At 51.1% G+C, this 14789-nt stretch overlaps 1 protein-coding gene across 1 annotated transcript in view; it reads left to right on the top strand.

The window, feature by feature from the left end:
- Window positions 1–14789, top strand: part of TSPAN15 (tetraspanin 15) — a 69611-nt gene that overhangs the window by 8156 nt on the left and 46666 nt on the right. Inside the window, exon 2 of the mRNA XM_008592885.1 lies at window positions 1424–1726. Coding sequence (XP_008591107.1) covers window positions 1424–1726 — 303 coding nt within the window. The remainder of the gene's footprint in view (window positions 1–1423; window positions 1727–14789) is intronic.

Raw genomic sequence — 14789 nt, 5'->3', positions numbered from 1 at the left:
AATAAATAAAATAAATACAGAGAGTGGGAAGGAGGCTAGGAGGCTAATCTCTCAGAAGGCAAAGTGCTAGGCTAGCCCTCCAGGGGATGAAAAAGGCTACTAGTTTCTAGGGCTGGGGACAGTGACTGGCATCTGAAAGAGGGGGTGTAAGGCTATCTCTGCGAGGCTGGGTGGAGGCTCTAGCCCCCAAAGAGTAGTAAAAAGTTAGTCTTCCTCCTCAAAAGACAGATAGGACTTTTTTTTTGGTTTCTGGCCGGTACAGCTTTCTTGTTTTTGTTTTTTCTTATTTTGATGGTTGGCCAGGACAACTTTTAACATTGTGGTAAGATGTCTTCTAAGATGACCCTTTGACAGTAACTTGCATCAGTGCCTGGTTCCATTTCTCTACTCCATGCAAAGACACTTGCAGGGCTTGTTCCTTTTGTACCAGGAACTTGGTTTCATTTTTACCCTTCCAGGCAGAGTGCTGCCTCCCTCCCCACCCCTAACCTTACTTTCTTCCTCCTAGGGCAGAGCCGTGGGGGCTAGGGCCAGCCTGGTCTGTCTCTGTGTCTCTCTCTGAGTATGCAGGAGGCTTGGAGCCCAGGGCAGGGGACTGGGATAAGGATGTCATTCCTGGAATTACCACCAGGGACCCCACCCAGCACTGCTTGAGCTCATGACCTCTGGGCCATGCATTTTCTTTTCTTTTTTTTAAAAAAAATTATTTTGGTTTTTGGGCTGTGCATTTAATTGTTGAACACAACTCCCAAGCCCCAGGCTGAGCTAGGCCTGGGAGACAGAAGAACAACAGTGAGTAAAACTAGGACCATCTAGTGTGGGAGACAGACTCCCACCTCTGATCCCAGGCAGAGAAAAGTCCAGGTCGGAAGACGTCAGGTCAGACCAGGCTGAGTTTGTGCAGGGAAGGGAGCTGCCTACTGGACGTGGCTTAAGGATGAGGTTGGGGGAAGACTTATCGAGAAGAGGGAGCCCCTGGGCAGGGCTGGGATATCACCAGGCACCAGAGAAAGGGATTTCCAGATCGGTTGAGCAGATCTATTCCACAGTGGAACTGCAGACTCTCATACTCCCAGACACCTTCCCAGATGCGTCACTCCGCCTCCTTCAGGCTGGGCAACTCCACTTCCTTACCCCATTCATGTCTTGCACACTCATTTGCACTTTTAACACTTTGGCGGGTAATTCCTGCCCTTTTCCCATAGTCTAACCTCTTGACAACAGTGGAAAGCCTGTGCTTCTGTGTACCCCGACGGGGCACTGTCGCTGTCTCCCTATCGTACCTCTCGTCCACACTCTCCCACGCGCCCCTCCGCGCCATTAGCACCGGCGTTTCCAGAGTTGCACGCGAGCTCATGTGCAAACCCCTCGCCCCTGCTGTCTCCCTCCCTCCCTCCGTCTCCTCCGGCGTCCGGCGCCGCAGCCCCGCCCCCGGCCCGCCCCCTCACGGGGCTGGGCCGCCGCCTCGCTCCCATTGGCTGGCTGGCTCCCGGGCGGTGGCCGTGATTGCGGCGCTCCAGTGTCAGTTCCAGAGAGGGCGCGGGTGGCGGGGCGGGCAGTCCGGCAGCCGCAGGTGGGGCCTGGAGCGGTGGCTGAGGGACCGAGCCAGGGAGCCCCGCAGCCCATATACGAAGTTATACGAGACTCGGAGCAGGTGCGCTACTGCGCGCGCATCTCCTACCTTTGGCTCAAGTTCTCGCTCATCATCTACTCCACGGTGTTCTGGGTGAGTGACCCCCGTAAAGCCCGGGGACAGTGGGGTGGGCGTCCACACTCCCTCGACGCCCCCACGCCGGGCCCGGGGTTGGGTCCAGATTTCGCCGCTCCAGGGAGGACGCGGGGAGCGCGCTGGTTCCCGGTCCCACGCTCCCTGGGAACCGGGGGATTCTGTCGGCCCTAGCTCAGCCTGCACGGCAGCCGCCCTGGGGGGAGTGTTAGAGCCGGTTGCCGGCCGAGCTTCCCGCGGCTCACCTGTGTGAACCGATGGGTGGTTTGGTCCGCCCGTCGAGGCCGCTGCCATCAGCGGGCCGGCTGGGGAGGCCTTGGTTACCCGCTGGCCGCGCCCCCCACGCCCACCAGGTATGACCGAGTTTGCCTCCCTGTCAGCCTGTGGAGAAGAGGTGGACAAGTTTGTTGTCGGGACTGAGAGGCCTCAATCTCGAGGTCTGGTCCCGCTACTGACTTGCCAACACCCCTGAGCAAGACGCGTCCCCTCTGTGTCTTGGTTTCCTCTCTGGTCCAAGGAGGATGCACGTGCCTTTGGCGTGGAGTGGAGGACTTCATCAGACGATGTCTCCCTCCGCTCCTAGGTGCTCAGTTACTGTTTCCGCTGCACTGGGATTTACCTCCTCTTCTTCCTTGTTGGGGCGGGTTGGTAGGGGTTGGGCATGAAGCAGGCTTTGAATTCTACTGCTACCACTTTTCTAGCCAGGTGATCTTGGGGAAGTTACTCACCTCTCTGGGCCATAGTGTCCTCATCTGCAAATGGAAGCAGTAATTATTTTCAACTGTTAGGATGCTTGTGGTGATTAAATGAAATAGACCAAGTGCAGTGGTTAGCACAGAGACCAGCAAAGAGCCCAAGAAGTGTGAGCCATTATTGTGAGCAGGGATCCTGGACCCCCTGGTATAAGCTGTCCCATGGGACTGAGTTTCTATAAGGGCATTTCAGACTAGGCTTGGCCCTAGTCTAGAAACGAAGACATCTTTCTACAGGCCAGCTCCACCTCTGCCACTCTAGAATAGCTCCATGTCCCCAGTATGCCATAAGGGTAGACTTGCCCAGGGACCCCAAAGAGGTCACTGATGACACCTCATTTCCCATCCGCTCCCCCCCCACCCCACACCCTCATGGTTTCTTCCTCAGCCCCTCACTGGATCTGGTCTGCTAGCAGGAGCTGCTGGATTTGCCATCAGGACTGGCTGTCTGTGTGACCCCTTTGGGGGTGTGATCTTGACTGGTAGTCAGGAGATCCAGGTTCTAGTCCTGCTCTGTTACTGACTCACTGGGATATCTTAGGCAAGTCACTTCCCTGTCTTGGACCTTAGAGCAGTTAATTGACTTTTCCACCTAGAAAACCAGCCTGAAGCCAGCTTCCATTACAATTGTCTGACTCTAGGTAATGTGAAAGAGAGATGAGCAGTAGGAGGTTGGTTCGAGCACGGTGTTGTAACACCAAGGTCAAGGGTTCAGGTCCCCATACTGGCAAGCCACCCCCCCCCAAAAAAAAAAATCATGGAAAGATTTGTATTATCTTTTAATTCTATTTTTCTGCAAACTTTTTCAAGTACCTTCCTATGTTTGGGGGTTGGGTTATGGGGTGAGGACCCATTGGTGAAAGCTCCAGGGAGGCAGTAGAGGTATGTGGGGTTGGGGTGGGGTAATTTGAGCTAAGATTTAGTGGTTCTCACCCACATTGCATCAGATCAACTGGAGAGTTTTTAAAAACACTACAAATCTCTGCACCCTGGCATAGGTATTTATTTAAATTTACTTAAGCTCCCCAGGTAATTGTAGTGTGTAGTCAGGATTGCAAACTGCTGCATTAGATGGTCCCTTAAGTCCCCAGGGATTCTTTGCCTATGTATTGTCTGGTCGAGTGAGCTCTGCTCTCTGTAGGTCAGAGGTGAAAGAGGAAAGGCTAAGTTCGATGGGCAGGAAGGTGGGGCTTATATTCTGGTTTCACCTCTTCCCTCAATGAGTAATCACTGACCAGTTTCTTAGCCTCTCCACCTCCATTTTCTCATCTGTAAAATGGGTAAGTGATATCCTGCCCTGCATGTCGCTGGACTGTTTTTAAGATTAGTGATATGAGAGTGACGTGAGCAAGAAAGGTGCTATAGAAAGGTAAATTATGCAGTTAAATAAAAACAAACTCGAATTTTCAAGGCCTCATTCTGTTGCTGTCCTCTGCTGCCTCCAGAGAAGCCCACCCTATCGATTTTGCTTTGCTTCTCTTGGGGCAGGGCGTGGCTCAGAACTTGGAATCCTTCCTCTTTAGCCAACTGAGGTTGCCTTACCAAATCTTTGACTCCTATCCCTGCAAGTATTTCTGCCTAAAAACCTCTCTAGACATGCCAAGAACTCAGCCACCTGTCGACTCTGCCAGGGCAGCTCCAGGTGCCAGAGTTTGACTGCAGGGCAGAGGCTCAGTGTGAGTAATTTGTCCGGGATGGGTTTGCTGTTAATTGGAAACCATTTACAGGAAAGCCCATTAGTTCTTGTGCCATCCCCAGAGTTTGACTGCAGGGCAGAGGCTCAGTGTGAGTAATTTGTCCTGGATGGGTTTGCTGTTAATTGGAAACCATTTACAGGAAAGCCCATTAGTTCTTGTGCCATCCCTTGGGAGAAGGCAGGGGCGGGGCAAGGATTACTTGCTTTATAAGCCCGAGTGCTAACACTTCCATCCCAGTCTTTAGGTCTGGAGGAGGCCATAAGTTTTACGATAGCCATGCACCTTCTGTAGGACTTCTGGCTTTAAAAATTGTTATTGATAGGAAATGCATGGACGTGGCACAAAATTTACAAGTAAGAAAGGGTAAGGGTCAGTGACAGACCTCTTCCCTCTCTCCTGGCCTGCCCTGTCCAGATGGGACCTTTGTTATCAGTTTCTTGTGATTCTTTTCTGAGATATCCTAGAAAGGGTAAGGGTCAGTGACAGACCTCTTCCCTCTCTCCTGTCCTGCCCTGTCCAGATGGGACCTTTGTTATCAGTTTCTTGTGATTCTTTTCTGAGATATCCTAGGCAAGGGAGGTCTTAGATACAAACACTGAGTTTCTATAAGGGCAAAGGAGGTCTTAGATACAAACATGTGTGTGTATATATTATATATTCTTTTCTCTTCTCACATAAGGTAGCACACTATACACAGAACTGTGTATAGCGCCTTACTTTTTCACTTAAATTTAAATCCATGTAAATTTCGGAGAGCTGCCAGGGGCTGTCTCAGTCTGTCTGATGGTTGCATGGACTTCACTCTAGGCTATGCCAAAACTTATTTCATCAGCCCGCAGCTAGGGAACTCAGGTTGTTTCCAATCTTTTGTTACTGTGAACAGTGATAGATATGGTGATTATCTTTGAATGTCATTTTGGTATGTGACTACGCCTGCAGGGTAGTTTCTAGAAGTGAATTGCTGAGTTAAAGGGTATGTGAATGTATGACATACATACAGAAGTGTGCCTATCATAAGTGAATACAGCTTTCAGTGTGAACACACCTGTACAGTCAGTCCCCAGGTCAACCAACAGAGCGGACAGTGGAAGCCAGAAACCCCCTCACGCCTTCTTCTGGTCACTGTCCCTAGCAGCCTAGAGTGGTCTTGCCTATGTTGGTATGTACATTTTAAATTTTGATGCTATTAAAAATAATAAATAAAAATTGATGCTATTAAATTGCCCTATATAGAGGTTATACCAATTTTTATATTATTTATTTAATATATTTCTTTGACTTACCTTTTAAACTTAAATTTATTTTTAAAAGGAGGCTTTATATCACTACCACCAATGGGAAACCTCATCATAAATAGCAGGTAACAGTTAAAGCAAGTATAGTACAGAGAAAACAAAATGATGTGATTAAGTCCTAGCTAGATGTTGTGGGTGCTGAAGGCTGTGACCCTGACGCCCACCCTCTCTGTTCAAAAGGGGGTTGGCAAGTGCTGGAGTGTCTTAGAGACAAACTGGCACCCAGACTAAGACTTGGCTCTTGATGTGATTGGAGGAGTCGGGAGGGAATTGAACAAGGAAAACTTCTCAGTCTGTGAGTCAATGTGAATATGACTCTAAACCACTTACAATGATCTCCAGTCCCACACTTGGGGGCCCCGAGAGGTCATGCTTCAGGGTCACTCAGCAGAGCTGGCATGAGCCCCCAGACCTCCCCCTTCTCAGTCCAGTCTCAATGTGCCTTCCAGGATATCACTGAAATGTCTTCATAAGAATGGAGCTCACCAGAGGCACTTAGAGCCTCCTCTTCCCACCGTGCAGGGTGAATCATTCTGACACATGCGCCCTCAGCCCGTTGGGGACACGTCTCTAATTTTAGCCCTGCCCACAGGGTATCGTAGAGATCGTTTACATGGCTGCTTTTCCTTGCTGGACTGCAGGCTGCCGGAGGTCAGGGGTGTAGCTTATTCATATCCTCCTGAATGCCGGGCTTGGGGCTGGGCACACAGTAGGTACTCAAGGAAGGCTTGTTTGCACGATGGTGATCGTGTCCCACCTGTGCTCACTGTGCCTGCAAGGTGGGGATTCAGCCTGCGGCAGAGGCCAAGTTGGGTGTGCAGCCAGCAGCGGTCAGGTTTGCTGAGGCCTTGAATTTGCAAAGTGGGCTGGGCTGATCATGGAGCCACTGGTTCTCTAGGAAGCCCAAGCCTGTTGCCTTGACAGTGGGGTAAAGTTTCCAATTGGGTAAGGGTGTCAGGGCTGCGAGTTTTGGCTAATCAGGAGGGAAAGGACTTGGTGGGGGTGGAGGGTGCGTGGGTAGGTGGTGAAGGTAATGAATGTGAGGCACTGTGAACTCTGTCTTTCTCCAAGGGTGGGCCTGCTGACCAGAGCTCTGCCTGCGATTCCTTATATTTTCCTTTAGTTTAATGGTTAAGAGTGTGGACTGTATATCAGGCTGTGTGGGTTCAAATCCCAACTCTGACACTTACAGGTTAAGTGACTTAGGTACTAACTTCCATGTACCTCGTGTTGCCTTATCTGTAAAATCAATATTAAACCTATCTGAGAGTTGCTGAGAAGATGAAATGACTTAATATATAGGAACAGCTTGGAGCATGAGCCTGGCACATGAGAAATACTCCGTCAACGATGAGTTCTTTTCCTACCTTCCTCTCTGTCGTAGATGCTCAAGAGCCATAGGCTGAGCCTGGGAAGGGCGCTTAGAGACACTTCTGTGCAACCTTTTTATTTTACCGAGCTGAAAGCAGAGGCCTGGAGAGAAGAAGGGAGTTGTCTGGGAGCCCTCAGCAAATCAGTGACAGGACAAACCAGGACCCATATGCCTTACTCCAGTGTCTTTACTGGGTCCCCATGACCTTTCCGGCCCCCATATTTATTCCTCCCCAGTGTTGGGGTGAGGGTGGATGATAGCTTTTCTGAAAGGAGCCTGGTACTTGGCCTCCCAGTNAAATCAATATTAAACCTATCTGAGAGTTGCTGAGAAGATGAAATGACTTAATATATAGGAAGAGCTTGGAGCATGAGCCTGGCACATGAGAAATACTCCGTCAACGATGAGTTCTTTTCCTACCTTCCTCTCTGTTGTAGATGCTCAAGAGCCATAGGCTGAGCCTGGTAAGGGCGCTTAGAGACACTTCTGTGCAACCTTTTTATTTTACCGAGCTGAAAGCAGAGAGGCCTGGAGAGAAGAAGGGAGTTGTCTGGGAGCCCTCAGCAAATCAGTGACAGAACAAACCAGGACCCATATGCCTTACTCCAGTGTCTTTACTGGGTCCCCATGACCTTTCCGGCCCCCATATTTATTCCTCCCCCGTGTTGGGGTGAGGGTGGATGATAGCTTTTCTGAAAGGAGCCTGGTACTTGGCCTCCCAGTTAAGCGCTAGATGAAGCCAGACAGAAAAGAAAGTGGATTGGGTTTCCAGCAGGAAATTTTTACTTCCGAAAAAAAATAGTATGTGCCCACAGTTTAAAAAAAAAAAAAAAAATTGAAGCAATTCAGGAAAGTACAGTGAAGACAGTAAAAGTCACCTTCGACTGTACCACCGGGAGAGGACCACTGTTACGTGTTGGTAAACATCCATCCAGGCAGCTCATTGTACATACTTGTAGATATTTTATGTCCTTAATTTTTTTTTTTATTGTGCTTTATTCATTGGACAGGTTGATTTTCCTCTTCTGCTAGGCAAGCATTTCAAAGAGAAAACAGAGAAACTGAAGCGAAAAGTGGGGCAGCCCTCAAATGGGAGAAGTGCTCAGCCGTGCCTAACGGGCTGTCAGAGATGATCTCACAGCGTTGGACTGGGTTCAGGCCTCGGACACAGAGCGGTCCTCCCCTCCCCCAAGCCCGGCCACCCAGCCTTTAAAGTCCAGTGAGTCGGGACAGCAGCCCTGCGAGGGGTTTGGAAAGCCTGCCAATGCCCTCATTTTACAGATGGGCAAAATAAGTCTCTTAGTCTAGACTTCCGTGCACGATCCCTTACATGAAGGGAAGGATTGCTTTAAGTTGTAGGACTGGACTTTGCTGCCTCTGCTTGTTTAGTGCCTGGAGAAGTGGGAATAAACGACATGCCCGCCTTCCCTGCCCTGAGCCTCTTCTTGCCAGGTGACTCGCAATGCCAGCCTGGGGTGCGGCTCAGAGTAAACCAGATAAGGGACTGATAATAAAATTTCTGTACCAGCTGGCTCCCCACACTGGGGAAAGATGTCTTCTGGGTAAGCCAGGATGGGGAGGAGGGGGTTGGGGGAAAGAAGAAAACAAAACCTTTCCTAGAGAGACCTTTGGGATGTGAATGGATTTAAGTCGACATCTTGGTGGAAGGCAGGACATTCAGTCTGGACCAGCCATTCTCTCTGGGGGTGGGGGATGGTTTGTTTGTTCATTCAGCCAACAAATAGTTATTTGATGCCTAATGTATGCCAGGCACTGTGATAAGTGCAGGAAACAACTGTGAACAAGACAGGCTTAGTCCAGGCTTTGGAAGATAGACCAGGCAGTGAATAACCATTGCTTGTGACAGGTGCTAAGGAGAAAATTAGGGAGTAAGTGGGGAGGGATGGGAGTTCCTACTTTGGATGGTGTGGTCAAAGAAGGCCTTTATGGGGAGCTGACATTTCAGCCAAGGCTAAAGAGTGAAAAGGAGCCAGCCATAGAAGAAGGCCTATAGAGAACATCCCAGGCAGAGACCGTGAGTGCAAAGGCCCTGAGGCAGGAGGGCGAACATGGCTGGAGCAGATGAGGAAGCCCAGGAAGGGCCGGGTTGTGGGTGGAGAGGGTGGCAGGGGCCTGGTTGTATGAAGAGTTTGGGGTCTGTGTGACTGACAGGGGAGGTTTAATTGTCAGGAGCTGGTGGTAGTGCCATTTGGAGACCTAGATCAAGTGCAGGCTCTTCTGTGTAACCCCAGTGAAGGATGAACTCTCCGAGCCTCCTGGGCTCCATCCTGGATACCCCAGAGGGCTGTGGGAGGCTCCTCTAGGCTTAGAGATGTGAAAGCCCCAGGAACACTCTAGGGCCCGTGCGCGTGGGAGCCTTGCATTGCTCAGGGGTGGCTGGGGACATGAGATGTGATGAGAACCTCTGGCATCATCTTGTCAGAGGACGATAGTTTCCGCTGGAAATATCCTGCCTTCCTAGATCCCTGGGGCCAAGAGGTCTGACTCTTTGGGTGTGCGTGGGATCTTTACCAGGGGCTGGACCCTTCCTAATCCTTAGTTCCTGGGCTACCGTGGCACACCGGCAGAGGCTGTGGGCCACACGATGGGCATGCGGGTGCAGGTGACTTGTTTGAGACCCACCACTGGCATCTGTCGCTGAGACAAGAGCTATTTCACTGTGGAAACGATGCTTGTTGTGTTTTTTTTTTCAAAAAGGGACTTTCTTACCAAGGGAGGCATTTGCATCTTGACCTTCTCAGGGATTGTTTTTCCCTCCCTCTTCCTGCCTGGGACAGCAGGAACCACCGACTCCCAGGGTGGCTGGAAGTCCCTCTCAGGATGTGTGGACAAGTCACACAGCCTCCTGGTGCCGTTTTCTCTCCCCTACCAGAGAGTTGGCGGTGCCCAGCCTCTCCGGCTGCACTGGGTGGCAGTGTGGGGAGACTGCGGAGGTGGCCAGGGTCAGAGTGGTCACTTCTGTGCACTCACTGTGGGCCAGTGCTGTGCCGGGCGCTGGGTGCAAGGTGGTTGGTAGGCTAAGGCCAGCCCCTGGCCCACCCTATTGCAGATTGCTGAGGCTGGCACAAGATTCTGAGACTGGGTCACTTCCTGAGGTCTAGGCCAGTGGGTTGAGGCCTCCTACCCTGGGAGGATTTCACAAGGACACATGTCCACACTCCAGCCTCAGAGCCTCCAATTCAGTGAGTCTGGGGTGGGGCCCAGCACCTGTAATTTTTAAACTTCCCCAGGTGATTCTAATGTGCAGCTGGAGTGGAAACCCAGCTCCCAGCGGTATCTGTGAGGGAGTTCTGACAGCTGAATCCTGAGTGATATCTAGAACCTTTTCCTGACCTCCCTTATGATCTGAGCAATCTCCGAGCTGAGGGAAGTTAGCAAACGTGGTCGGGAGAGGCCTAGAAAGGGAGAGGACACTAGTTAGGAGTTTGGAGGGGGTGCAGGGGAGGCTGGGGGTTCAGCGTGGCGAGGAAGGGCTGGCAGAGAAGTGTGGGGATCACCAGCCTGGGGATGTGGGAGACTATGGGAGACTGGGCTTCTCCTGCAGGGGACTGTGGTGTATCCTGGGTCAGGGAGGGGAGTCTGGGAGTTCTAGAATTTAGCTTTTTTTGGTTATCTTTAAAACATTCTTTCATCTGCTGTAAAGGCAGTGTTTCTCCGCATTTAACTTTGTAACTTGAAGAAGTTTCTGTAGAATCAGACTTGATTTTCTTGAGTTAGGGCTTCACAAACTGGGGGGATAAAGGCAGTGTTTCTCTGCATTTAACTTTGTAACTTGAAGAAGTTTCTGTAGAATCAGACTTGATTTTCTTGAGTTAGGGCTTCACAAACTTGGGGGGTGGTCTGTGATCATTTTTTCCCCTTCACTTACGTCTCAAGTTCGAGAACTACTGAAGCTGGTGTGATCTCTCGAGTATCAATGACCTACAGTTCTGACCCCCATAGGGGAGGTGTGGCAGGTGGCGATCTATCCCCACCTTCCAGATGGGGAAAGAGTGCCAGACAGGTGAGATGAACTTGCTTGGGATCATGTGATGAGCTAGTGGCCAGTTAGTGGAAGGAGAAGGACTTGAGTTCTGACTCTGACCATTGAACACTTTAGTGGGTTGAATGGTGGCCCCATCTAGAACCTGTGAAGGTGACCTTATTTGGAGAAAGGGTCTTCGCAGATACAAATAAGTTCGGGATCTTGAGATTAAATTATCCTGGACTATCTGGGTATGCCCTGAATTCAATGACAAGTGTCTTGTTTTCTCTTTTTTTTTGGTGGCTGGCCTATGGGGATCTGAACCCTTGACCTTGGTGTTATAACACCTCACTTTAACCAGCTGAGCTGACTGGCCAGCCCCCCAATAACAAGTGTCATTATGAGAAAGGCAGAGGGAGATTTGAGATGGACAGAGAGAAGACACAGACATGCGGAGGGAAGGCCATGAGGGGGCAGACATGCTGAGGAGCGCTGGGGCCACCAGAAGCTGGAAGAGGCAAGGGAGGATTCTCCCCTAGAGCCTCTGGAGGGAGCGTGGCCCTGCTGACACCTTGGTTTTGGACTTCTGGCTTCCAGAACTGTGAGAAAATCAATTTCTGTTTTTAGCTACCTGTGTGTGGTAATTTGTTAGGACAGCCCTAGGAAACTAATGCAAGCCCTTTCCGTGCCACCAGGTTGCCTCACTAGGGAGGGGCCCAATCAAGCAGTCTCTGGAAGTCCCCCTCCCTTCTGCGGCTGGGCTGAAGACTGGGGAGGCAGGAGGGGCTGGGGGAGGAGCAAGACTGTAGCCCCGCCCATGCTGTCCCCACCATCCTGACACAGGCCCAAGGTCATGCTCTATGGCTGGTTTCTTAGGGGCTTCCCCTCTGCAAGGAAAGCCTGATGGAAAGAGGTTAAAACAGGGGGAGGGAGTGCAAGTTAGCTCTCAGGAAGGACTTCCTGGGTATGAAAGTTAGTTAAATTGAAATTGCTTGCCAAACGAGGCTGTAAAATATCTGGGATTCCTTTATGACCTTTCGAACAGGAGCATCAGCCACCTGCTGTGTGCTCTGAGAAGCATGCTCTAAGAATCCTTTTTCTAGTAGGTTCACTTGGGTGTGTAGTAGGTAAGCCTGGACTTCCAGTGTGCTGAACTTCAACAGGCCTTGGAGGGCATCTGGTGCTACCCCTTCCTTTTAGAGAGAAGGAAACCAAGCCCCAGGCCACACCGCACATGTCCTGGTTCTAAAACTCTGTGGCCAGTAGGGCAACCTCCTGTGTTCAGAGGGGACGATGGTCACCACTCAGTGATTTCACCCCAGTAGTGTCCTTTCCAGGCGAGGTGTGGGTGTCCACACTATAAATGGGCTTGGGGACAGAGGCCTGACATGTGACTTCTCTGAAAGGGGATGAATGTTCCCTGCAGGGGCAGAACCCAGGCAGCAGGAACCCAGTTTATGCCTCTGGCCTAGTTCTGGCTCAGCCTCTGACCCAGGGTGGGGAGAGGACTGCTGTTTGCCCGGCCTTGTGCTGGGCCTTGGGGACAGATGATCCGGCCCCTTCCCTCTCCCTTGAGAAGCTGGCACTGAGTCCTAGCAGTGTGTTCAGACAGCTGCAGACATCTGCAATCTGGGTGGGGCAGGTGGGCCTGGCCAGCGGCTCCCAGCAGGCTCTGGTGGGGACACATGGTCATCAGCAGAGAGTTGGGTTCTGGGCTCCCACAGGGGTGGCAGCGGCCCCTTGACTCTGTCCATCCCTGGGGGGTGGACTCATGTTCAGAGGAGAAACAAGGTGAGGGCAGGAGTTGTTCTGGGACCCACAGATACTAGGACGAGGTGGGGCCTGGGTCCCCTCTGTTTATTTCTATTTTCCTTCTTCTCTGTGGTCTCCTCTGGTGCAGCCTCATTTGGAATTAAACTTGACTCTCTTCAGCCAGGAAATCCCCCCCGTGCTGCCCTCTGTCTAGTTTGGTTGTGCCTTCTGCATCCTCCCATATTGTCATTTTAAAGTTAACAATGAGGCCTTCCTGTGTGTTGGCTCTGGGCCGAGGTGTTTCCTAGACTTTCTGTCATTTAACCCTCCAGCAGCCCTAAGAGGCAGCGCTGCCCCTACCCGTCTATACTGAGACAGAGCGGCTCAGAGAGGTCGGTAACTCGCTGGTGAGGGCTGGACCTGCTTGCTCCCCTGCTGCTCCAGATGTTTGCTCTTCCCTGGGAGAACTTTTCTCTCTTAGAGAGATGGACTCTTTGGAGATGGGTTGTTTTTTCCTTGTTCGGTCATTCAGTCGTTCGTCAAACATTTTCTAGGCATCTGGGGCTTCCGATTCTCCCTGAGGCTCTGCTGGAGGAGCAGGGGCACTGGAGTGGGGACCAGCTGCAGGGGCAGGGGCTGTGGGATCCCCGGAAGTGGGCTGACTGCACCCTGGGTGGGGAAGGGAGGAGCAAGCAGACTTGAGTGGCACAAGGCACCTGGGCCCGGGTCCCACAGCTCTCTCTGGAGCTGCAGGAAGGCAGAAATGGAGCCGGCCTTCAGAATCAGGATTTTCCTTTTTTTGAGGAGGATTTGCCAAGGTATGAGAACTTTTGTTGCTGATGAGGGAGGGCAGCCTGTGGTGGAGAGACCATTGGCCTGGAAGCCGGCAAACCCAGGTCACAGCTGCTGACAGAGGGCTAATTTGCTGTGTGACCTTGTGGGAATGACAGCCTCTCTCTGGACCTCAGATTGCCATCTGCAGAATGAGGGGGTTGGGCCAGATCCGCATCCCTCTGCTTGTTCCTGGTGGTCCACCAGATGATTTTAGGAGGAACATTTAAAAATTTTAATATATACATAGTAAGTGTAATAATGTATATTGAAGAAATTAATTAATACTTCAAATCTGTGATTTCATAAATGTTGCTTAAGTTAGGTCAGGCCCATATTTATTTGAGTAAGAAAAGACAGTCAGCATAAAGAAAAATACCAAGTCAATAATAGCACAGGTAGTTCACCAACACGGCCTGTGCTGAGACGTGCTAAGAGAAAGCCTGGAAGTTCTCAGTGTCTCCTTGATCCTTTCTGATAACTTTGGTAATGTGGCACCTCCTGGTCATAACACAGTCTACGTCCCGCTGACTTTTATAGAAAGAAGGGGGCTCTCATTATGTGTTACAGTATCTTACGGTTTACCAGGGAGTTTCACCCTCTTGGCTGACCATTTATATCCCCATCTCACAGTGGAGAGGCAGTGGACGCTCAGAGAGAGACGTGGTCTGTCCAGCGTCACACAGCTCCTACGTGGTGGAATGCCTTCAGCTGGCATGTGCTCTTTACCACGTCACACCAGCCCAGCCCTCAGGGAGCTGCCCCTCGCCGTGGCCTTTAACTCTTCTCATAATGGGCATTTGCTGCACTGGGGTCTCGCTGTCATATCTGTTTGTTGGGGGCATCTTCTCTTGTCCTAATCTTCTTAAAGCAGAGGAGGTGAGGACGTAAGGTGACGAGGGACCCTCTCTCCCCCTCCTCCAGGCTCCTCCCCAGGCACAGTGAGGAGCATGCTCTAAAGCCCTTGGCATCCTGTCCTAGTAGGTTCACTTGGGTGTGTTACTAGGTAGGTTCCTGTGACAGCCTCTATTTAGCGTCACTTAGCAGTTAGTGANCCTGTGTGTTGGCTCTGGGCCGAGGTGTTTCCTAGACTTTCTGTCATTTAACCCTCCAGCAACCCTAAGAGGCAGCGCTGCCCCTACCCGTCTATACTGAGAGAGAGCGGCTCAGAGAGGTCGGGTAACTCGCTGGTGAGGGCTGGACCTGCTTGCTCCCCTGCTGCTCCAGATGTTTGCTCTTCCCTGGAAGAACTTTTCTCTCTTAGAGAGATGGACTCTTTGGAGATGGGTTGTTTTTTCCTTGTTCGGTCATTCAGTCATTCGTCAAACATTTTCTAGGCATCTGGGGCTTCCGATTCTCCCTGAGGCTCTGCTGGAGGA

The sequence above is a fragment of the Galeopterus variegatus genome, unplaced genomic scaffold, assembly GCF_000696425.1.
Source record: "Galeopterus variegatus unplaced genomic scaffold, G_variegatus-3.0.2 Scaffold8433, whole genome shotgun sequence".
NCBI classification, from domain to species: Eukaryota; Metazoa; Chordata; class Mammalia; order Dermoptera; family Cynocephalidae; genus Galeopterus; species Galeopterus variegatus.
This window is presented reverse-complemented; position numbering and strand designations above follow the sequence as displayed.